This window comes from Saccopteryx leptura, chromosome 2 (assembly GCF_036850995.1).
Source record: "Saccopteryx leptura isolate mSacLep1 chromosome 2, mSacLep1_pri_phased_curated, whole genome shotgun sequence".
Taxonomy (NCBI): domain Eukaryota; kingdom Metazoa; phylum Chordata; class Mammalia; order Chiroptera; family Emballonuridae; genus Saccopteryx; species Saccopteryx leptura.
The window spans coordinates 305,838,040-305,862,411 of NC_089504.1; the positions used below are offsets into that span (position 1 = coordinate 305,838,040).

Here is a 24,372-nt window from a genome sequence, read left to right on the forward strand (position 1 = left end):
CTATGGCTAAAAGGACCTGTGCCGTAGAGCAGGGGGCATAGAGATTAGGATAGGAGCGCATATATCAGAAGCCCTGAATGTAAGGGATCTCCAACCATTTCCCAGTTCTCTGACAATAGTTTCATAAATCAATGAGGGTATTAAAGTCGAAAGTCCCTTCAGGAGGCCACCTGGTCTGGTTATCCAGTTGGTATCGTGGCCAGGCCACAGTGGAGAAAAAGATCAATTTCTTCTTCTTTAGGGAGGGATCTATGTTTGAGAGATTCCGGATAAGGCACCTCAGGGGTGTTTGAGAGATTCTGGATAAGGCACCTCAGGGGTGTTTTTGAGCCAGGTTTAGATTCCTGTGCCCCCATGGCCACCCTCAGCCTCGGGGTGATCAGAGATGAGAATTGGTGTCCTGCAACTCAATCTCTGGCCACTGGACAGTCAGGCAGAGTGGGAGTGTCCGGGATGTCTCCATGGGCACACACACACTCAGAAAGGGTAGAAGGTCCCTGACGCAGCTGCAATTATGGGCAGGGAACCTCGAAGTCAGAAAGAACTGAGGGGAGGCCAGAAGCAGGGGACTTACCGCACCATGTGCCGAAGTGGGTGGAAGGTCAGAGGTCCTGGTCTTCTTCAGAAGGGAATGGGAGAGGAGAGGCCCTTGCGGACTCAAGCTCCTCCCGGGTTTCAGCACCAAAGGTAAGGTATTTTCCACCTAGGAAGAAAGAAGGACATAGCCACCAAGTGTGGACAAGCCAAAGCTTTATTTAGAGCACTCCTGAGCGAGGTTCACTGGTCTGCAAGACAGGGGCCAGGGAAGTCGCGCAGCTTCCCCCGCCCGGGGGTAATTTATAGTGTTGGTAGGGTGGTGGTGGGTGGCAAAATTTCATTGGCTGACAGACGGTTGTTCTTTTTCAAAATGCTCCTGGGCCGTTTCTTTTGGTGGGCATGGGTGTGGCCATTTCTTTTGGCGGTCATGGACGTGAGTGGTTCCTCATGTGACGTTCCCCCATTGCCAACCGACCTCACGGGAGCATCTTATACATGGGGGACTACGGTAGGTTTCATTACCACTAGTTTGCAGTGAGTAAGAAAAGGGAGAGAAAAGCCTTGCTCCTCCCTCATTCTTCCCTTCCTCTTCTTTTTTTTTCCCTTTCCTATTGTTGCCATCACATTCCTGATGTCATTCCTGCCATTGTGAGCCAGCAGGCAGGCCCTCCCAGCCTGGGGACAGCCTATAAGTCAGCGGCTGTGGAGGGGGGGAAGCAGTGGTCACACCAATACCTTGGAGTTGGGCTCGGTCTGCGTGGAGCCCCAAGGATGTCCCCCAGCCCATTCTCCCCAAGAACCAATGAACAAAATTAGGGGCCTCCCTCCTGAGGTCAGGGAACCAGGCCCTGGAGTGGAACTTGGGGTGGAAGATGGCCTTCTTGGTCAACTGATTCATTCTCCAGAATTCAACCTGTTCTCCCACTCGGCAGTGTTTGAAAGCAACTTTAACCAGGTACCTTTGTGCAGCTCAGAGCCAGCTCACTTTTCCCTTCCAAAGTGTTTTCCCAGGGTTTGGTTCAAAATGCTGTGGCCTTTTAAAGCCCTGGAGAGGAAAAAGAAGCTATTCCAGCCAGAAGCCAGGTCTCAAGTTCACCTGTTTGTACCTATAGCAATATGGGGCTTTCCTCCCTCTCCTCCCCTTCTGGAACTTTCCTCACAGAGTCTCCCTTCCAGTTCTTAGAAACCTGTGCTGGCTTCCTCTATCTGAGGATGGAGGAATAGAATTTCAATGCCATTCATCTTTTTCATACTACTGTGTCCTTTTAAAAAAAAAATTTTTTTTAACTCATTGATTTTTGTTGGAATTCATGGGAGTTCGAAAGACTAGAGTAACAGGCTTTATTGAAGGGAAGAAAGAAACCCTGCCGGGCACTTCGCCTGGAGAGAAGAGCACCAAAACAGACTCTGTCGCAAAAATTTATTAAGGTGGGGAGAGCTTTGAGCAAGTGTGCGTTGAGTCAGCAATTCTGGTATGCTCCCTTCTGCAGTCCTATGATTTCGGCTTCCTGGAACACTTCTCCTTGAGCGGTCGACTAGCTTCCTAGAACTGTCCTGCTTCAGGGGCGATAGTAAGTAAGCAAGGGTGGGGTCAGATAGACAAGCAGAACAGCAAAAGGGCAGTTGGAAGTTCTGGTGAATTCATGTATCTATCATTTCTCAACTCTGTGGTATGATAAAAGAAAAAAGAGGTGAGGAGAAGAAAAGGGTATGGGGTTCAGGAAGGAGGTTTGTCTCAGATCAGCCATCTTCTGGAGCTACTTCCTGCTGTTGTCCCTATTGGGGGCCTTCTTCGTGAACCTCTCCTGGGGCAGTTGGAGTAGGGGTGTTTTTATAGAGTTCCAGATTTTTTGTTTTGCGAGGGTAGGTTTTAGGGTTGGTGTGTAGGGTTAGGTAGATTTTTCCAGTTTTCTGATTGGCGAAGGTCTGCATGTGGTTCTGTAAGAAACTAGTGAACAAATGTAAGAGGTAGGGTTCAAAAGTTAGATAAGTAAATAGGAGAGTGTGTGGACCAATGAAAGGCAATAGTCAAGACACCCAGTTTATGTGAAACCACTGATTCCATGTTTATGAATTCTTTGGGCTTCAGAGAGAGAGAGAGTAGGAATAAGACAGGGAAGTGGCTAGTCCCCCTTCCCCTAGACCTACTTCTGTAGAGATTCCTAAAGCAACAGAAGAGGGATTACCTGTACAGCTCGTTTGGTCCTTAGATTGACAGGTAGTGTACTAGGAACTGGAAGAGGCTTATGAGGTGGGATTAAGTTGATATTTGGGGTGAGATAGACTAGGGAAAATTTTTCTGTCTAATTAGTTGGGAGACACATATAGGTGTTGGTCCCACATGAGTAGAAAGCACCTGATTAGGTGAGGTAGGTTGAGAGGTGAATAGAGAATAAAAGGACAAGAAGTCAGTTTTGTTTCTCTGTTTCTGAGCTCCAGATGGTCAGGGTGGAGGAAAGAGTCGCCCTTAGCAGCATTGGAAGTTGTCAGGATCATGGTGTGTCAATCTGTCCACGTGAAAGTCAGTCCTTGGGTGATGTACTGCTGGAAGCGCCTCTTGGACAGTCTTTGAACAGTTTGCTGAGTAACTTGTAAATCCTTAGGGAATTTATCCTTACTTACTTGTAAGTACTTAGGGAAAGGGTGGTTACATTTCTACACTTTGTAGTTAGAGTTTAAGTCCTAGGGACCACTGCTTCTAGCTGGAATTAGCAGCAGCCTACAATAGGTATGGGGCATTGAGACAAGAGGAATAAAGGAGATATTATACATTAAATAAAGCAACAAAATCAGACTGTCAATACCCATAGTAGAGATCTTCGAGGGATAAATAAAACTCAAATATTTAGGCAAGGCATAGTAGATGGCCCTTGTGTTTACAAGAAATGAGATTAGCTTATCTGCTACTTGGAAGAAATACCTTAGGCTCATGAAGGATGTCCCTGGACCTTCAGTGGCAATTCCCAGCATGCTGGGCAAGGTCAGGTCACAGGTAGCTGGAGCAGGGCTAGAAGAGACTGAACCTTCCCTCCATGGAGCAAAGGGGCAGCTTACCTTCTTGTGTCCCTTTTTTCACAGCAATGATGTGTTCCTTGATGGGGCCGGGAAGCCTGGCAGGCTTCAGTTCAATGATTTTTCTCTTACTCTGGAGTAGGGCCCTGATGAAATTCTATGAAGCCCTTTAGGGCTCTGGAGCCTTTAAGAGCGTATACCAAAAGCTGGTATTTCCTGACTTCTTTTGGGCATTATTTGGCTTTTCTGTTACTTCTTTGGTCATTATAGACCTTAAAAGCCATGCTCAGAAGATCTCACTGAGGGGCTTGACTAAGAGAGCAAAATTGGGAATCCAGTGTTTATAGAAGCCTATTAGACTGAGGAAAGAAAAGATTTGGTCTGCGGTGGTAGGTGGTTGGAGACTGTGGAGGGTCCGAGTTCGATCTAGGGTGAGACTTCAGGTGGTAGGGGTTAAGGCGATGCCTAGATAGGTTACGGACTAGGAGTGAAGTTGAGCCTTAGCAGAGAAGACACAATATCCCTTCACAGCGAGGAAGTTAGGAAGGGTGGCGGTGTGTCTCCTTGAGGCAGGCAGGGAGGGGCTGCAGAGGAGTAGGTCATCTACATATTGTAAGAGAGTACTAGTTTTTTTGGTTTTTTTTTATTTAATACATAATTTTTATTAATTTTAATGGGGTGACATCAATAAATCAGGGTACATATATTCAAAGAAAACATGTCCAGGTTATCTTGTCCTTCAATTCTGTTGCATACCCATCACCCAAAGTCAAATTGTCCTCCGTCACCTTCTATCTAGTTTTCTTTGTGCCCCTCCCCCTCCCCCTTTCCCTCTCCCTCCTTCCCTCCCCCCACCCCCCTGTAACCACCACACTCTTGTCTGTGTCTCTTAGTCTCGTTTTTATGTCCCACCAATGTACGGAATCCTGCAGTCCTTGTTTTTTTTTTATTTACTTATTTCACTCCATATAATGTTATCAAGATCCCACCATTTTGTTGTAAGTGATCCAATGTCATCATTTCTTATGGCTGAATAGTATACCATGGTGTATATGTGCCACATTTTTTTTTTACATAGGCAGAGATAGACAGGGACAGACAGACAGGAACAGAGAGAGAGATGAGAAGCATCAATCATTAGTTTTTCGTTGTGCGTTGCGACTTCTTAGTTGTTCATTGATTGTCTTCTCATATGTGCCTTGACTGCGGGCCTTCAGCAGAACGAGTAACCCCGTGCTGGAGCCAGCGACCTTGGGTCCAAGCTGGTGAGCTTTTTGCTCAAGCCAGATGAGCCCGCGCTCAAGCTGGTGACCTCGGGGTCTCGAACCTGGGTCCTTCCACATCCCAGTCGGATGCTCTATCCACTGTGCCACCACCTGGTCAGGCATGCCACATTTTCTTTATCCAGTCTTCTATTTTTTTATACAATGATTAAAGCCTTTAAGCAAACTCTTGGCCAATACAGCAAGAATCCATAAAAGAGTAGTGTCCTTAACATGACAACAATTCCAGTGTCATGCAGACTTTTCTTGGATGTGGACTTTTCCTGGACTCCTGCTCCTTGTGACAGCTCCTAACAGACTGAACTGGGGTTGGGTTGCATTTTTCAGGGATTTGGCATGGTGTTGGGGCCAACTAAGAGAGTACTAGTTTTGAGATTGCATGCTGCTAAATCCTGAGCTAGTGCCTGCCCAAACAGGTGTGGGCTGTTTTTGATCCCCTGGGGTAAGACAGTCCACATAAGTTGCTGGGCTGCATTAGTGTCCGGGTCAGTCCAGGTGAATGCAAACAGAAAGTAAGAGTCAGGGTGTAGAGGAATGGTAAAGAAGGCATTTTTGAGGTTTAGGATTATGAAGTGAGTGGTGTTTGAGGGAATGTGTGACAGTAACTTGTAGAGATTAGGGCTACTGATGGAGGGGAACTACTGCCTCATTAATTAGGTGTAAGTCTGGTATGAGGTGATAAGCCTCTGAAGGTTTTTGTTTGTTTGTTTTACAGGAACAGAGAGAGGGATAGATAGGGACAGACAGACAGGAACAGAGAGAGATGAGAAGCATCAATCATCAGTTTTTCATTGCGGTGCCTTAGTTGTTCATTGATTGCTTTTTCATATGTGTCTTGACTGCAGGCCTTCAGCAGACCAAGTAACCCCTTGCTCAAGCCAATGACCTTGGGTCCAAGCTGGTGAGCTTCTTTTTTTTTCTTTTTTTTTTTTTGCTCAAGCCAGATGAGCTCGCACTCAAGCTGGCGACCTCGGGGTCTCGAACCTGGGTCCTTCTGCATCCCAGTCTGACACTCTATTCACTGCACCACCACCTGGTCAGGCGCCCCTGAAGGTTTTTGAACAGGAAGGATGAGGGTATTGCAGGGAGAGTCTGTGGAGATGAGTAAGCCTGGTTTAAGAGGCAGGTAATTATTGGTTTAAGGCCTTAGAAACAGACACAGTTAACGAAGAGAGGAAGCAGAAGGACAGACAGTGTGAACAGCTTAGATGGAAAGAAGGAAGGTCAGAATTTGCAGCAGCAGGAGGAGGATTGGTGGTGGCACCATGTGGTCAGAGGAGTCAAAAAGATTTAGAGCTCTGAGAAGAGGGGAGAGGACGAGGGGTAGTGGAAGGCCGGCGGGGTGGGGGATGGGTCAAAGAAGAAAAAGAGACAGAGCCACCCGTCTGTAATTAGTGAAGAGAAGAGAGGGGGCTTTCTGGAGGGAAGAGAGATTTGCAGAGGGACCAGAGTGGGGTCCCAAGAAAGGGGTACTGTTGGGCAGATAAAATGTATTATGCTCACTTTGTTAAAGATAACACGAGGAGGCAGTCGCCCAGGTGATATTAATGTGTGTTGGAGATCGTTGTAACCTGGGGCTTGGTTTTGGGATTAAGCCTTTCCCACCCTTTTTGCTGTAGGGCGGTACAATCCAATCATGCCTCAGAGAAGTGACTTTGTATTAGAGACTACCCTATTTTGTATATGGGATTAGAGGTTGTGAAGCTACACTATAAAATAGGGGTAGAACGGGAACTTGCCGCTTGGTTCCTGAGGTTAGCATGAGAGAGCGGAGAGAGTAGAGCCAGCAGCTAAAGGAGGCCACGTGGAGGAGGCCAGGAGAAGCAGCCAAGATGGCGGAGTGCTGAGTGAGATGCCAGTTTGTGTAGAGTTTGTATCTGGGATAAGGAAGGAAATGGGGAACTGAGGAGAATAAGGTTGGTGAGCTAGAAACCTTTGATTCTAGGAAACTCGGATAAGTCAGTGGCTTTGTGAGCACTGAGTGTGACTGGGTTTTGGAGCCCAGTGTGTATTTTTACTTGCCCGCCAGGTGCAAGGTAAGATTAAAGGTTATGGCCCACCAGTTTTTGGCTCTGCTGTTTCTTTACCGACTGTCCGAATCCAATGCGAACCTGCATGAGCTGGGCTGCTGTGATAGTGGCCCTGCTTTCTGGCTTTACAGGTACCCTCAGGGGTCAGGCAGGAAGGGAGAGTTTGGAGTCCACGGAGAAGGAGAGATTAGGAGTGGAGGTTTTAGGTGAGGTTTCTTTGGCCAAAAACGGCCTGCGTGTAGAACAAGCAGCACAGAAATTAAGGACAGGAGCAAAGGGAGAAGAAAGCCTGCATTTAAGGAATTTCTGGTGCCCTCCCCGTCCGGTAGCAGAAATTGTCAAGATCTCTTAGGATATTGTAATAATAGTAGAAAGCAACTTGGCTAGGCGCCCAGACTTTCAAGGAAGTCTGTAAAAGCTAGCCACTCAAAGTAGAAACCTCCCAAACTGTGAACCTCAGAGAGTAGGGTGAGTCCCAAAGGAGTAGAGGAGTAGTCTCTGAGGCTTGAGATTGGGAGGAGCCCATGTTCTGAGGGGAGTCTGGCTGAATGGTTTGGACTGAGAGGAGCCCACAGTAGAGGAGACTGGTGAGAGAAGGGGGCATCCCCTCCTTCAGTCACAGTTCCAAGAGGAGAAAATCTCCATAGGGAGAGAGAGTCTCAGACAGGAGGTCGTCTCCCCAAGGCTGAGATCCCGGGACGTAGGAAAGTGGCCTGGTGTAAAGCAAGTAGCCAGGACCACCATCACAGCCGCCCGGCTAGTGCAGGTTCGCATTGGATTCGGACAGTCGGTAAAGAAACAATGGAGCCAAGAACTGATGGGCTGTCATCTTTAATTCTAGCTTGCACCCGGCGGGCAAGTAAGAACACACACTGGGCTCCAAAACCCACTCACATTCAGTGCTCACAAAGCCACTGACTTATCCGAGTTTCCTAGAATCAAAGGTTTCTAGCTGACCAGACTTATTCTCCTCAGTTCCCCATCTCCTTCCTTATCCCAGATACAAACACTACACAAACTGGCTTCTCACTCAACACTCCGCCATCTTGGCTGCTTCTCCTGGCCACATGTCCTCCTTCTGCTCTCTGCTCTGCTCCCTCTATTTTCTCATGCTAATCATCCCAGGAACCAAGAGAGCAAGCTCCTGTTCTGCCCCTATTTTATAGTGTAGAAATCCAAACCTTTAATCCAATATACAAAATAGGGAAGTCTCTAATACAAAGTCACTTCTCTGAGGCATGATTGGATTGTACCGCCCCACATCAAAAAGGGTGGGAAAGGCTTAGTCCTAAAACCAAGCCCCAGGCTACAAGGATTCTGCCTGCCCACAGAGACACACATTAATATCACCTGGGCGACAGCCTCCACGTGGGCAGCGTCATCTTTAACAAAGTGAGCATAATATATTTTATCTGCCCAACACCTGGCTAGGCGCGCCTAGACTTTCATAGAAGTCCATAAAGGAGTAGAGGCAGACCATTCATAGATATGGGGTCTGAAGTCAAAACCATTTGACCAGGAAGGGGTGTTTTTAGAGAGAAATTTGGAGGCCAACTGGGGAAGGGAGAGAGAGAAACTCCTTACCTTTCTGGTCCAGCAGGGTTCAGGACAGGTTAGACTGCCAGCCAAACAACCTACAATTACATGTCCAAACAGAATCAGGGAGTAAGCCTGGGACGAGCTGCTGCTGCCCATTGCTTCCCTGGTTATAAGTTTGGACAGCAAAGAGGGATTGTCCAGGTAACCAGTGCCCTGCCCTGGGTTTCGGCACCAAATGTTGGAATTCATGGGAATCTGAAAAGACCAGAATAACAGGCTTTATTGAAAGGAAGAAAGAAACCCTGCTGGGCACTTCTCCCAGGGAGAAGAGCACCGAAACAGATTCTGAGGCAAAAATTTATTAAGGTGGGGAGAGCTTTGAGCAAGTGTGCGTTGAGTCAGCAATTCTGGTATGCTCCCTTCTGCAGTCCTACGATTTCGGCTTCCTGGAATGCTTCTCCTTGGGGCAGTCGACCAGCTTCCTAGAAACTGGTTGACTGCTTCAGGGGCGATAGTAAGTAAGCAAGGGTGGGGTCAGATAGACAAGCGGAACAGCAAAAGGGCAGTTGGAAGTTCTGGTGAACTCATGTATCTATCAATTTTAATGGGAGAGAGAAGGAGGAGAAAGACAATAACATCAATCTGTTGCTGTATGAGCCCTGACCAGGGATGGATCGAAGTGGCAACCTCTATGCTCTGGGATGATGCTCTAATCAACGGAGCTATCTGACCAGGGCTAGTGTATCTTTTTAAAGTTAGATGATGCAGAGGACACAAAGAAGAGCAATACAGCATTACTATTGCCAATGAGTTTGTCTGTTTGGTGATAGCCACAAAAAAGGGTAGTGCAGTCCATGGCCCAGTCCAGAGTGCCAAGTACATGTAGAATCACAGGTGCTCCAAGCTTGTCACCAAGTTGAAGTGCTGCTTTCTAGCACCTGTATCTTTCCTCTCTTGTCTTTTGCTTCTCTGACCCAAGTTACCTGGGACTGATTTCTAGGTCACTAAGCTTGGGGACTGGATGAATGTCTGTGAAGGGCCGACCACCGTGATCCTTGGGATAACCTCCTCAGTGGCCTCCTTGCCACTCCCCAACATCCTCCTGATGGCCAATGTCACCTGGCCCCAAGGTCAATTTTCCACCTGCAGCACGCCTGACTGTGCTCCAATCATCACCCTCAGAAGGTAAAGAAAGGCCTTAGGGAGGGGCCAGGGGGTGGGATGACAGACTGCATTGTTTCCCAGTTGGGCTTCAGATGAAAAGGAAGGACAGTGTTCCTTAGTGTACAAACTATGTAAAACCTCATTCATTCATTTGACAAGCATTTACTTAGTATTTATATATACCCCATATTGTGCTTGGTGCTGTGGGTAGAGTTACCAGTCTGTTTCAGCCTAGTTTCTGAGGATCTTAGCTTTCTTCTTTATTTTGTTGATATAGACTTGGGGGGGGGGGTTGTTTAAAAAAGAGCAAAGTATATGAAAATCAAATGGCATTAATGAGGTGTTGAGATTGAAAAAATATTGGATGTGCAGGAGACATCCACACTTCTTACTCAGCAGAGTTAATCAGGATACAGGGCAAAGGGGGAAAAAAATGGAGTCAGAAAACCTTAGTCCCAGTTCCTACTTAAGACCTAAACCTGGACAAATCACTTAGCTTCTCTGAGCCTCAGTTTCACAATCTGTAAAGTAGAATTAATAATATTTGTAAGGTATTTTTCCCCGCCGAGGAAGAAAGAAAGGTGTAGCCACGAAGTGTGGAATAATAAAAGATTTATTTAGTACTGCGCTTCCCAGACAATATTCCCTAGTCTGGGGGACAAAGACCAGAGAAGTCTCATGGGGTGATCCACGTGGGGGATATTTAAAGGGTCTGTAGGGTGGTCGAGCTAATATGATGTGGTGAAATCTCACTGGCTGGCAGACGGTTGCTCTTTTCCCAAGGACTCCTGGGAAGTTTCTTTTGGCACGCATGGGTGTAGGTGGTTCTAGCCAAGTTCCCAGGTCTGGTTTCTCACGTGACCTTCCCCCATTGCTGACCACCTTACATTCTGACCTTTTGTGTTAAATAGGGGCACTGCTATTTGTCTGGCTACTTCCTGCTGGCTAGGGGCGTCATGGGGGGGGGAGATTGGAAGGTGGTGGCTTTGAGGGGAGTCGGGAGGAACATCTGTTTGACCATGACTCGAGAAACTTCGTGGATGTGGTCCTGTAAGGATTTAAAAAAAAAAGAGGAGCAATAGGAGGATTTTTCACCAATAGGGTCCAGCCTTTTGGTGAGTCGGAGATGGGTAGGGCCCAGTGGTTCCGACTGCCAGTGGTCCTGCTTGGGGGTAAGCTTGAGGTGAGAGACATGGTTAGAAATAAGAGTAGTATTGATTATAGGAGAGGCCTTGGTAGTGAGGAAGCCCCTTTCCTTTCAGAGGACATAACTAAGAAGGAGTGCGAAAAGGGGATTCCGTCCAAACTGCATGTCAGGGGTGGCATGTGAAGGGGAAAAGCAGGGGTCCCATCCATTCCCATAACTGAGACCTGTGAGGGAACTAGAGGTACAGAGTGTGATGGCAAAACAGAGAAGGTAGCCCCCGTGTCCACAAGAAATGAGAATGATTTACCCATTCCTGTAGCATTACCCTGGGGTTTGGTGAGGGTGATGTGGGTCTCCAAGTCCGGGTCACGTCAGTCGTCCATGAGGTCTAAGAGTTCGAGGGGTGGGCCCGCCTGGCTGGCTTGGCCTCCCATTTGGGTGGCTTGTCCTCCACATAGAGGTGCTGAGGAAAAGCCTGTTTCCTAAAAGGGGTAATTGTTCTGCCAGTGACCAGGTTGCTTGCAGTCAAGGAAGGGCTCAGAGGGCAGCTGCAGGCAGGGGCCCTGCCAGGACCAGTGACCCTGCTTGCCATATTTAAAGCAAGCTCCTGGTGGGGTTCCTCTTTGCGGCCCAGACTTGGGTCGGGCACCTCCTGTGCCCTGTTGCTCTGCCGGCTTCATGGCTGCCATAAGAGCCTGGGTTTGGAGCGTTACCTTCTGCTGCATGTGGGCCTGGTGAACAGCCTCGACATTTTTCTACTAGTTGCAACCATTAAATACTTTAAATGCCATGTTCACAGGTCTCAGATGGGGGTTTGGGAGTTGAGAATAAGAGGAGGGGGGCTCCTGGGGAGCCTGGCACCCAGATCCAGCAGGAAACGCTGGAGCCAGAGGCAGGACAAAACCAGGCCTTCCTGCAAGAAAACCAGGGTTGGGCCGTGGGGTCAGGAGAACTGCAAACTGGCATAAGGGCCAATGGCTGGTAGAGGGTGACCTGATGGAGGAGGGGCTTAAGAACACAGTGGAGAAGGGAGGGACCCCTGGCCAGCAGGGGAGGAGAAAGAGAGAGTGGTATTTGCAGGTGAATGAGAAACAGGATTCTGAGAAGGGAGGGCAGGGGGCTCCTGGAGGAAAGAGATCTGAGCAGAAGAGGTCCGCAGAGGGACCAGAGAGGGGTCCTGAGAGAGAGGCGCCCCCAGGGGTCAGGCAGTAGGGGGAGAGAGTTGGGAGTCGGTGAAGGAGGAAAGATTAATAGTGGAGGGTTTAGGTGAGATTTCTCTGGCCAAAAAGGGCCTGCGCGGTAGAACAGGTAGCACAGAGATTAGGATGGGAGTGCAAATACTAGAAACCCTGAATATAAGGGATCTCCAACCAGTTCCCAGTTCTTTTGGCAATAGTTAAATTGGTGAGGATGTTAAAATCGAAAGTCCCTTCACGAGGCTACCTGGTTCGATTATCCAGTGGGTTCTGTGGCCTGGCCACAGCAGAGAACAGTTTCTTCTTCTTTAGGGAGGGAGAGATTTTGGATAAGGCACTCCAGGAGTGTTTTTGGATTAGGTTTAGATTCCTGTGCCTCTGTGGCCACCCTCAGTCCTCGGAGTGATCAGAGATGAGAATTGGTGTCCCACAACTCAAGCTCTGGCTACTGGATGGTTAGGTAAAGTGGATGTGACCAGGACGTCTCCACGGGCACACATGCACTCCGAACGGAAAGGAGGTCCTTGGTACAGCTGCAGTTTTGGACAGGGAGTCTCCCCGGGAAGAACTGAGGGGAGTCTGGAGGCAGGGGACTTACCGCACCATGTGCTGAAGTGGGTGGAAAGTTGGAGATCCTGGTTCTTTCTCAGAGGGGAAGGGGAGAGGAGCAGTCCCTTGCGGACTTCAACTCCTCCTGGGTTTCGGCACTGTTGGTCAAATAAGTTTGTAAATGTGATATATATGTTTGCTCGCTTGTGACTTATATTGGGTGTGGGGGACAGGCTATAAGCAGGCCAGGTCGTTGTAGCCTAAGGTTTGGTTTTGGGACTAAGCTTTTCCCCACACCCTTGACTGATTGTATGATCTGGGTGGTGCACTCTCATGAGGAATCCAATTATGCCTTGGATAAGTGACTTTGTATCAGAGACTTCCTTGTTTGTATATTGGATTAAGGGATTTTGGTTTTCTACACTATAAAGTGGGACAGACCAGGAGCTTGGATACACAGTTCCTGCTATCACAATTGCAGGGGCTTCCCTGATCCCTTACCCTTCATGGGAAGAGCTGGTTTTCTGCTTTTCCCTTGTCTTCTTTTGTGGTTTGCTTGTCTTGGTGAGACACCAATAAATAGGATGCCCCCCCGTCCTCTGACTCCGCCATTTCTTTATCGTCTGCCCGAATCCAATGGGAACCTGCATGTGAATGGCCACGATGGCGGCTCCTGGCCCTACAGGCACCAAATATAAGATATTTTTCCCCAGCAAGGAAGAAGGAAGGGCATAGCCATGAAGTATGGAATAATAAAAGCTTTATTTAGTACAGCACTTCCCAGATGATATTCTCTGGTTCCGGGGACAGAGACCAGAGAAGTCGCATGGGGTGATTTGCATAGGGGATATTTAAAGGGTCTGTAGGGTGGTCGAGCTAATATGACATGGTGAAATCTCACTGGCTGGCAGACAGTTGCTCTTTTCCCAAGGACTCCTGGGAAGTTTCTTTTGGCATGCATGGGTGTGGGTGGTTCCAGCCAAGTTCCCAGGTCTGGTTTCTCACGTGACCTTCCCCCATTGCCCACCACCTTACAATATTTATCTTTCTTTCATCAAAGGGTTGTTGTGAGGATTAAAAGAGATATTATATACCAGTTACCAGCTTTTGTTATTGATGTGGGCAGATTCTTGATAACTAATATCAAAGAAGAGTCAGACTTTGTAATAATTCAACTCTCAGACCATAAGCCCTTTCTCCTCTGTGAATCCCCAAGCGTAAGTGAAAGCCCAGTATGGCTGAGCCGAGTTCTAGGGGGGCACAAGCATGGTTAATTCAGATCCTCGCCTCCTTCTCTATGAGCTTCTTCCTGATTGTGTCCAGGCTTCTCCCCCTGAAGTTTGTGGAGCTAAAAATCTGTGACCGGCTCCAACGCATCCTGCGGATGAGGACAGTGACTGAAAAAATCTACTACCTGAGGCTCCATGAAAAACACCCAGAGGCTGTGTTTCAATTCTGGATCCGCTTGGTGAGAATTCTTAAGAACGGTCTGTCCATCACCACCAAAGACCCGAGAATCCAGTTCACCCACTGCCTTGTGCCCAAGATGTCCAGTAGCACCACTGAAACAACAGTAAGTGGGGGGGGGCCCTTCTGCCACAGCCTCTAGGGAGGGGGAAATGGGGATTAGAGACACAGCACCTCCCCTTGTGAGGACTGATGAATATTAAAGTCTTCTGTCCCGGAGGGCATGAGAAGACTTTGTTTTCAAGGGTCAATAATATGCACACACCAATCAAAGCAAATTCTTCAATTATTGGAGTTTGTACTGCCTGTCACCGTTGCAGCCAATAAGTAGAGACAGGACTTGAATCTTTTGGGGTGCTTTATTCAGATGGTCAGCAACCTCAGGAGACAGGGGGTTATATTCCCAAATTATGTCAACCCCCATCCCCAGCCAACCTCTTTCTAAAGGGAAGAAAAGGGTTTGGAATTTCAAGGGAGAGTTAAGCAGATCATAGTCAAAGTTAATTGGATCATCTGTCCTTGGAGTACAAAGGGTTTGCTTGCAGTCCCCTGGGGCACAAAGGTGGACCACTTGCAGGTCACCTGGGGCACAAAAATGTATTACTTGTAGATCTTGTTAAGTAGTCCTGTTCAGGTATTTTAGTCCATGGAACAAAGCTTTAACCATTAAACCCACTGACCATAACCAAAGCCACCATTATTCAAGCTAAAATTTTAACTCTTGAGTTTCTCCTATCAGAGATATAAGGTACTTAAAAGAGTTTTGTTTTTTGCTCCCCCCCCCCCAGTATCATAAAGGAATAATACTCACTGAAGAAAATCAGAACATTACAGAAAAATCACCCTCCATTTTGCTTCAGCCCCAACTTGGAACACTTTGGCTTATTTCTCTCTAGTCTTTCATTTTAAATTAATTTTTAAAAAAGATTTTAATTATTCATTTTAGAGAGAAAGAGAGAGAGAGGGAGAAAAAGTGAGAGAGAGAGAGAGAGAGAAGGGGGGAGCAGGAAGCATCAACTCCCATATGTGCCTTGACAAGACAAGCCCAGGGTTTCAAACCAGCAACCTCAGCATTCCAGGTGGATGCTTTACCCACTGCGAGTCAGACCTCAAATTAATTTTCAATTTATGTATTTGAGAACATCGAATATATATATACGTTTTTGAATAGTGCTTTTTTCAATTTAGATTACATCATAAACATATTTCCATTAAAATTTTTTATTTTTCACCTTGGCCAGATAGGTCAGTTGGTTAGAGCATTGTCCCTATGCACAAAGGTTGCGGGTTCCATTCCCCATCAGGGCACATACAGGAACAGATTGATGTTCCTGTCTCTCTCCCTTCCTCTCTCTCTAAGAGAAAGGAAGCACATACAAGAATCAACTAATGCCCTGGCCGGTTGGCTCAGCAGTAGAGCGTCGGCCTGGTGTGCAGGAGTCCCGGGTTTGATTCCTGGCCAGGGCACACAGGAGAAATGCCCATCTGCTTCTCCACCCCTCCCCCTCTCCTTCCTCTCTGTCTCTCTCTTCCCCTCCCGCAGCCAAGGTTCCATTGGAGCAAAGATGGCCCGGGCACTGAGGATGGCTCCATGGCCTCTGTCTCAGGCGCTAGAATGGCTCTGGTTGCAGCAGAGCGACGCCCCAGATGGGCAGAGCGACGCCCCAGATGGGCAGAGCATCGCCCCCTGGTGGGCGTGCTGGGTGGATCCCGATCAGGCGCATGCGGGAGTCTGTCTGACTGCCTCCCCGTTTCCAGCTTCGGAAAAATGAAAAAAAAAAAAAAAAAAAGAATCAACTAATGATGCATGGATAAAGTGGAACAACAAATTGATGTTTCTCCCTCTCTCCTTTTCTATCAAATCAATAAAAATAAATAAGTAAAAACTTAATTCCTTCAAGGTCCTGGCCAGAGGGGGCCGTAGAACTACCAGAAAGCAGACCTGGTCCTTTGACTATCGTTTCTCTCTGCAGCCTGAAAGCAGTCCTCAGCCATCCCCCCAGCCCAGCAAAAACTCCCTGCTGTTGGAAGCAGAGAAGACCAGTGGCAGTTTCTCACGTTTCTCCCAAAGGTCCCAGCCCACGGCAGACAGGTGGGTCCTCTGTGCACTGTGCATGCAGGGAGTTCCAGCGCTCCTCCCCACAGCATAGAGCCGGGGTGGGGTCTGTGACACTGTCTGCCAGCCTATCTCAGCAGTGTGTCTTTTTTTCTTCCAGTTATTGCCATGACCTTCCTCTCGGTGTTATTGTAAGCCTGTCCTTGGAAACAGGGTGGGGCAGGGAGAGAAAACAGGGTCTGTGGCTAAGTGATCTGAATAGGCTACCTCAGTGTTTTTGTATGGAAAGTGCCCAGTAGAAGGAATGAGGGTAAGGTAACGAAGCAAGTGCATGGAGTACATAGTGACTATCTCCATCCCCAACCCACAAGCGTTCCTTAAATAAGACAATGTTCTCTCTGCCTCATCTATCTCTTCTCTAAATTGGAGAGACAGTAAGACCAAAACCACTGTTGGTTCCAAAGTTTTACTAATTTATTTCATTTTAATTTTTTAAAAGATTTTATTTATTCATTTTAGAGAGGAGAGAGAGAGAGAGAAGGGGGGAGGAGCAGGAAGCGTCAACTCCCATATGTGCCTTGACCAGGCAAGCCTGGGGTTTCAAACCACGACCTCATCATTCCAGGTTGATGCTTTATCCACTGTGCCACCATAGGTCAGGCCAAGTTTTACTAATTTACTAAGTAATTGCAGTAGATTCTTTCTGTAATAAGTGATTGAAACCCAAAGCAAGGCTGCGCAGTCAATATGTTGAACAAGTTCAACGTGTGGGCATCATCTGCATGTGAATTTATGTTTGTCTTCCTTTATAATTTTTTTCAGTGGGAGAAGTTTTCCTCTTGACCCCAAGTGAAGGCTGGTTCTCTGGGCAGGCTCCATAGCATATGGACTCCCTCTTAGACTATGAAAGGTCCTTTGGTCCCTTGAAATAGCAAAAGCAGCATCGGTTCTGAAATTTAAAAGCCCAGTGCCTAAAAATTATCCAAACTCTGAACTGATCATATCTCCCTTCCCTCAGCCTGGTTTCACGTTTAGATGGCCCCTTGTAGTGGGGCCTGGCTTGTCACTCCTCCTCTCCTGTTTCCTAATTTTAAAGCTGACTTTTTCTCTTAGGCACTTTCTTGGATTCTTGGCTTCCCCGACTGCAACTCTGGTGATGTTATGACATCTTCCGTTCATCTGGCCACCACCCCTCTTAGATCCTGGCTCTGCAGAGGTCTATGTCACCCAGGCACTAGTTGTCAAAGTCCCCTCATCCCTTAAGAGACTCCTCTTGGGTAAGGTTTACAATGGCCCCAGGCTGGTGCCTTCTCTCTTTCTCTCTCTCTCTCTCTCTCTCTCTCTCATGCTCTGTCTGCATCCGGTCCTCATGTGACATCCTCCCAGACTTTGACTGGCCATTGGAGAGGAGGACCATGCCCCTAGGACACAGAAGGGACTTCACTTCACCACCAAAGAAACCCATTCTCCCATCTCTCCTGCCTTCCATGTTCCATGGGCAGGAATTGCACCCCTGCCTACCGGGTCTCCCAGTTCCCAGGGACCAGAGCTGAAGTTCTCTGGATGGCCCCAGGAAGCCCTTCTCTTTCAGCTCGAGGGGAAAGAGGCAGCAGCTCATACAAAGTACTCCACACAGCCTCTCTCTCATTGCTCTCAGCCTTACTCGGTACGGTGGTGGTCATGCCCACTCAGTTCTCCTAGGCCTTCATCTTTCCTTTATATGTACTTTTCAGACTTTGTTTCTTTTTTCTTTCTAATTTCAAGATAACATTTTCTTGGCCCTGGCCAGTTGGCTCCATGGTAGAGCGTCGACCTGGTGTGCAGGAGTCCTGGGTTTGATTCCCGGCCAGGGCACGCAGGAGAAGCGCCCATCTGCTTCTCCACCCCTCCCCCTCTCCTTCCTCTCTGTCTCTCTCTTCCCTTCCGGCAGCCGAGGCTCCATCAGAGCAAAGATGGCCCGGGCGCTGAGGATGGCTCCATGGCCTCTGCCTCAGGCGCTACAATGGCTCTGGTCCCAATAGAGCATCGCCCCCTGGTGGGCATGCCAGGTGGATCCCGGTTGGGCGCATGTGGGAGTCTGTCTGACTGCCTCTCTGTTTCCAACTTCAGAAAAATACAAAAAATAAATAAACAAAATAAAATAAAATTTAAAAGATAACATTTTCTTGACTTGTAATGTAAAATTTTCTTCTTTGGGCACTCTGATTATTGTATGTTGGATCCTTTTTGTCTAATATATGTCATTTTCTCTTTTTTATTCTTTAAGCCCTCCTTTTTTTTATCCCTCTATTTCTTTCTTTCTTTCTTTCTTTCTTTCTTTCTTTCTTTCTTTCTTTCTTTCTTTCTTTCTTTCTTTCTTTCTTTCTTTTTTGACAGACAGAGAGAGGAACAGACAGGAACAGACAGACAGGAAGGGAGAGAGATGAATGAGAAGCATCAATTTTTGTTGCGTTGTTGCGTCTTCTTAGTTGTTCATTGATTGCTTTCTCATATGTGCCTTGATGTGGAGGGGGGGCTACAGCAGACCGAGTGACCCCTTGCTCAAGCCAGCGACCTTGGGCTCAAGCACCACCACCTGGTCAGGCTCTATTTCTCTTGAGGCAAAACATACTTTGCTTGTTTGCTCAAGTGTTCTTTCTGGTTTAGGCTTTGTTTTGGAAGTAATTGTTTTTGTTTTTTTTTAAGGTCTGATTGTTTTCTCAGTTTTATCATCACATTTATAAATATTTTAATTCTGACTTACGTTGTTCCTCCATGTATTCTATCCTTTTCTTAATTTATTTGAGCTTCTTCCAAAATGTTCGGCTGCAGTTTGAATTTGTTTTCCAGTGCATCATCTTGTTTTTATTTTTTTGCAGTACATCTTTTTTAGTATGCTTTCATTTTAAGGATTTTTTATACTTCATATATTTTCTTTTTTTAAGGTTTGATTGATTGATTTTAGACAGAGGAGAGAGACAGAGAGAAGGACTAGCGCGAGGGAGGAGTGCGAAGCATCAACTTGTAATAGTTGCTTCTCTTATGTGCCTTGACCAGGCAAGCCCGGGGTTTTGAACCCATTACCTCAGCTCATATCTTTCCTTATATGATTTTGTGTGGGGTTTGATTATGATCCTTTTTTGATGCAATTTATTTTTACAGGAAATGCTTTTTCTGAACCTTTGGAAATGACAGGCGGGTCAGGGTAGCTTTCTGGTTTGGGCTCTCGTGCTCCCTCTTGTGTTGTTTTTGTGACGTGTGAATGACCTTCTGGGACTGTGTTCCTCTCTCTTATCTTTAGCTGACCTTGCTCTTTCCTGTGCCTCTTTTGTTCCCAGACTACGCAATTTGGAGTCCATTTCTAGTGGTTTTCCCCACTGTGAGGCTGTGTCCTACAAGGGAGAGTATTCTAATGGTTTTGAGAGTTCATAAGGCACATTCTGCTCCAGTCCCTTCAGAATTTACCGGGGAAGGACAAACCCTTCGCCCTTCCTTCCAGTTTCCTTCTTCTTGAGTTGTCCTGCTGCACTTCCCACTGAGAACTGGTGGGAGGTTTAGGAGTGCTCCTGTTCTCAGGTACCTCAGATGCCCCATTGCCTCTCTCCGCTTCCTCTCACACAGACAAGGATACCATGTGCATCTTGGAGCTGTCTGTACCTGTCATTTTTATCGTGAGCTTATCTCAAACAGGCTTTTATCTCTGGGATTCACATTGGCCTGAATTGGGGGTGGAGGGGTGGCCCCAAAGAACCATTGTAAGTTTGCTTCTGTTAGTTAACTCAGAGATATTACTGACTTAGGAGAAATTTTTTTATATTAGTTTCTCAGCTTGGAAATTCTTGGACCATGTGTCAGACATCGAACCAGCATGACTACAGGCCCCAAGATAAGAATTTTCAGAAGAGGTTTCCCTTTTGACCCAGAATCCAGGTTGAGAGATAAGTTTGTGGCACTGAGTGGATTTGTTTCTGGTGTACCCTTTGGCCTAGAAGGTGCTTTGCAAGTCCTGGATTTCTACAAATATCTCAGTAAACTCCCCACCGGGCTACGGCCCAAGATTTTATCTCCTGTGTCACTAACCCCCGGTTACCAAGACTGGTAAGTCCAGGCATGGCCAACATGCAGCCCGCGGACTGGATCCAGCCCACGTAATGAGTTTATTCAGCCAGCGATTAAATTTTTAATATTCTCCACTACTTTAAAATCTCAGCTACTCAGAAGCGGAAGCATCTTTGATTATTGAAAATTGAGATGTTTAAGAAGATAGTCATATGCGGAAAAGAATTCCGTGTGTGACTAATCTAGGGTTAACTTCCAATTGAATGGATTCATGATACTTCTTTATTTTTTAAAAAAATTCCATTATAAAAATTTACAACTTTTGTACTTGTCTGTACTCCATATGAACTGTTTGACATTTAGCGGCGATGTGAAACCCACATTCTTTTAGGCAGAGTTTGCCAGTGCTCACCCAAGGTCAAACAATTCATTATTTTTGTGGTCAAGTGTGCTGAATCAAGTGGCATTGTAGCGTAGACAATAGCTGCAGTTGATAACTGAAAACGTGTCCAAGCTGTTTGCAAAACGAAATAATTGTTTGATTTGTGATATAACCCCTTTAAGCTCATTCTATTAATTAAATATTGTTTCGAATGATTGCGATACAGTTTGGATATTTATACAGTATCAAATTATATTTTTATTAAAATAATATTGTATATTAAAATTTTTTTACTCACATATTCATAAACAAATTACATAATAAAATTTTTTTTACTTAAATGAATCGCTTTTGTATTTAACATTTTTTAATTTTAATATTTCATCCAGCCTGTGAAAAAAGCTTTCTTTCTAATCTGGCCCGGGGGCAAAAACTGTTGGCCATACCTGGGCAAGTCCCTCAGGTAGTCCCAGCTTCAGTGAACATTTCACTGGTCATTAATTTTTGGACTATAGGATTTTTTTTTTTTTTTTTTTTTTTTTGTGAGTTCAACAATGCATTTAAGCCTGACCAGGTGGTGGCACAGTGGATAGAGCATTGGACTGGGATGCGGAGGACCCAGGTTTGAGACCCTGAGGTCGCCAGCTTGAGCACAGGCTCATCTGGTTTGAGCAAAAGCTCATCAGCTTGAGCCCAAGATCACTGGCTTGAGCAAGGGGTCACTTGGTCTGCTGTAGCCCCCAGTCAAGGCACATATGAGAAATCAATCAATAAACAAATAAGGAACCGAAACGAAGAATTGATGTTTCTCATCTCTCTCCCTTCCTGTCTGTCTGTCCCTATCTGTCCCTCTCTCTGACTCTCTTTGTCTCTGCCACAAAAAAACAGACAGACAAACAAACAATGCATTTAAAAATAGGTTAACTATATATTTTAATCTAAATTTCCAGGTGTTTTGTGGCAAAGAGTTTTTTATTGTTGTTGTTTTTTATTCAACTACATTGACAGTCTCTAGCTAAATAATTTTTATTTTATTTTTTTTAATTTTAAAATTATTTCACTTAAAAAAGCAACAACACTCTGGTCCTGGATGACAGCTTGGTTGGTTTGAGCATCGTCCCCATGCAGAGAGGTTGCTGATTTGATCCCTGGTCAGGGCACACTCAGAAACAGATTGATGTTTCTGTCTCTTTCTCTTTTCTTTCCTCTCTAAGGTCAATAAATAATTTTTTTTAAATAAAATATATTTTAAAAAACAAACAAACTGCCTTGGCCAGGTTGTTCAGTTGGTTACAGTGTCATCCTGGTATGCCAAGGTTGCAGGTTCAATCCCTGCTTAGGACACATACAAGTTAAGTTGTTATTATTTTGGAGAACTGTCTGAAGGTTTACTTTGCACTCATGCTGAACCAAGGCAGGTTATAGTGGGCATCAGGCAGGTCCCGGGGGTTCAGAGTCTGCCTTTGAATCATAAAACATTAGGTTCTCAGCACATAAAAGCAGCACTTAAGGTTTGGGGGTGTTGTCCATCCTACTTCAGCAGAGCAGGCCTTAGCTCCAACCTCCTGCTTGTCCTTCACGCAAGTCATTCTTCGCTACATCACACCATAAATATGTATTGTCGCTGCCAGGCATTTCCACATTCACGCTTGTGTTCAGGGAATTCATGCTGGAAAAGACAGTTTCAAAGCAGTTTTTAAGTTTAAAATTTTTTTTTTTTTTACAAAGACAGAGAGAGAGTCAGAGAGAGGGACAGACAGGGACAGACAGACAGGAACGGAGAGATGAGAAGCATCAATCATTAGTTTTTCGTTGTGCATTGCAACTCCTTAGTTGTTCATTGATTGCTTTCTCATATGTGCCTTGACCGCAGGCCTTCAGCAGACCGAGTGACCCCTTGCATGAGCCAGCGACCTTGGGTTCAAGCTGGTGAGCTTTCGCTCAAACCAGATGAGCTCGCGCTCAAGCTGGCGACCTCAGGGTCTTGAACCTGGGTCCTCGGCATCCCAGTCTGACGCTCTATCCACTGCGCCACCACCTGGTCAGGCAAGTTTAAAAATTTTAAGTTAAATTTTTAACAATGTTTTCTTTTTCTTCTGTTGTTTTCAATGACGCCCAAATTCCTGGGTTCCAACAGAAGCAGACATACTGCCACTGAGATCAAAGATTCCAACTGGTACAAGACATCCTTGTTAGTGGCATCTCCAGCCAATCTGAGTACGCCCATGAGAGCCGCCTTGAGCCACAGCCTCTGGGAACAAGATAATCCAGATGAGTCCTTCCTTCAGGCTCCTTTAGCCAGTTCCCTAGGAGAGAACTTCTTGGGACCCTGACACCTAGCCAAACAGGGTGATCTTCCTGGCTTTAATCAGTGCACTGGTTACAACCTCCTATAATGCCCTTTTCCACGGTGGACCAAATGACCATGGGAGAAGATGGTGTTTAAACAATGTGTCTCTGTACTCCCACCAATAAACTTCCAATGAGTCCCTCATTGTTGTAGGTTGTGCTATGGTGGGGGTGGGGGTGGGGGTTCTAGGGGAAGGACTGATTAGGAGTAGGAGCTCACTCCTTGGGAAATAAGTGGGAAAAAGTTTCTCCCAAAGCAGCCAAGCAAAGGCAAGAAAGCCAGTCCAGAGAAAAGGAGCTGGTGAGAAATCCAACTTCCTCTGGCAAATAGGCAAACAGGCAGGGCTGCTGAAAATGATGGATGCCAACTGGGAAATAAATACCTTTGTGTTGCTGCACTACCTCAAGCAAGAAGGTGAGCTCCTACTGCCCCACTGCAAAGCGGCGAAGGCTTCCCCGGGGCCATGCAAACTTTGGCTGCTAATGAAGCCATGGCTCTTCTTACCCAGAACCTAATGAAAGCAAATGGGAAGACACAGTATCTGCCTCTCAGGGTCAGGGCAGGGGCCTTGGCCAACCTCTGGACAAGTGGGAACATTTACCTGGAAAGCACTACCGCAACAGTGAGTAAGCATTTATCAAGTTCCTGCTAGGTATCAGACACTGCACTCGATGCTGAGTATACCAGAAAGAACAAGACAAATGGACAGGTTTCCTGCCTTTAGGAAGGGTATGGGAGTGATATCGAACTCTATTTTAGAGATACAGGATGGCCATTAAGGTTGACCTGATGTTCTTTGATCAACAAATGAAGAAACAACAAGTACTGGCAAGGATGTGGAGAAAAGGGAACCCTCCTGCATTGCTGGTGGGAATGCAGATTGGTGCATCCACTGTGAAAAACAGTATGGAGATTCCTCAAAAAATTCAAAATGGAACTGCTTTTTGACCCAGCAATCCCACTTCTGAGAATATATCCTAAGAATCCCGAAATACTAATTTGAAAGAATATATGCACCCCTATGTTTATTGCAGCACTATTTACAATAGCCAAGATCTGGAAGCAACCCAAGTGCTCATTAGTAGATGAGTGAATAAAAAAGTTATGGTTCATTTACACAATGGAATCCTACACAGCCATAAAAAGAAGAAAATCTTATCTTTTGCAACAGCATGGATGGACCTGAAGATTATTATGCTAAGTGAAATAAGCCAGTCAGAGAAGGAAAGATACCGTACGATCACACTTATATGTGGAGTCTAATGAACAAAATAAACTGATGAACAAAATAGGAACAGAGACACGGATGCATGTAATGCACTGACTGCTGTCAAAGGGGAGGGGATAGAGGAACTGAATGACAGAAGGCAAAGGGATCAAGCAAAGTAACACATAGACACAAACAACAGTGTGGTGATAGCCAGAAGGCAAAGGAGGTGGGAGGGAGGGGGAGGTGGGCAAAGCTGGGGGGTGGGGATGGAGAGATTCTGCTCGGGACAATGGGCTCTAGATGCAACATACAGATGATGTTTTATTGAGTTGCGCACTTGAAACCTGTGGCCCAATAAATTCAATTAAAAAAAATATTTGTTAAAAAAAATTAATATGATGTTTGAACCACT

General features: G+C 46.2%; 1 protein-coding gene across 1 annotated transcript; it reads left to right on the forward strand.

Annotated features, from left to right (window-relative positions):
• The first annotated feature begins 1,339 nt into the window (after window positions 1-1,339).
• GARIN1A (golgi associated RAB2 interactor 1A) lies at window positions 1,340-22,733 on the forward strand. The gene is made up of 5 exons (XM_066366158.1): window positions 1,340-1,492; window positions 9,402-9,586; window positions 13,781-14,030; window positions 15,898-16,016; window positions 22,538-22,733. Exons 1-5 carry the CDS (start codon window positions 1,340-1,342, stop codon window positions 22,731-22,733), a joined length of 903 nt encoding a protein of 300 aa, XP_066222255.1.
• The last annotated feature ends 1,639 nt before the right edge of the window (window positions 22,734-24,372 follow it).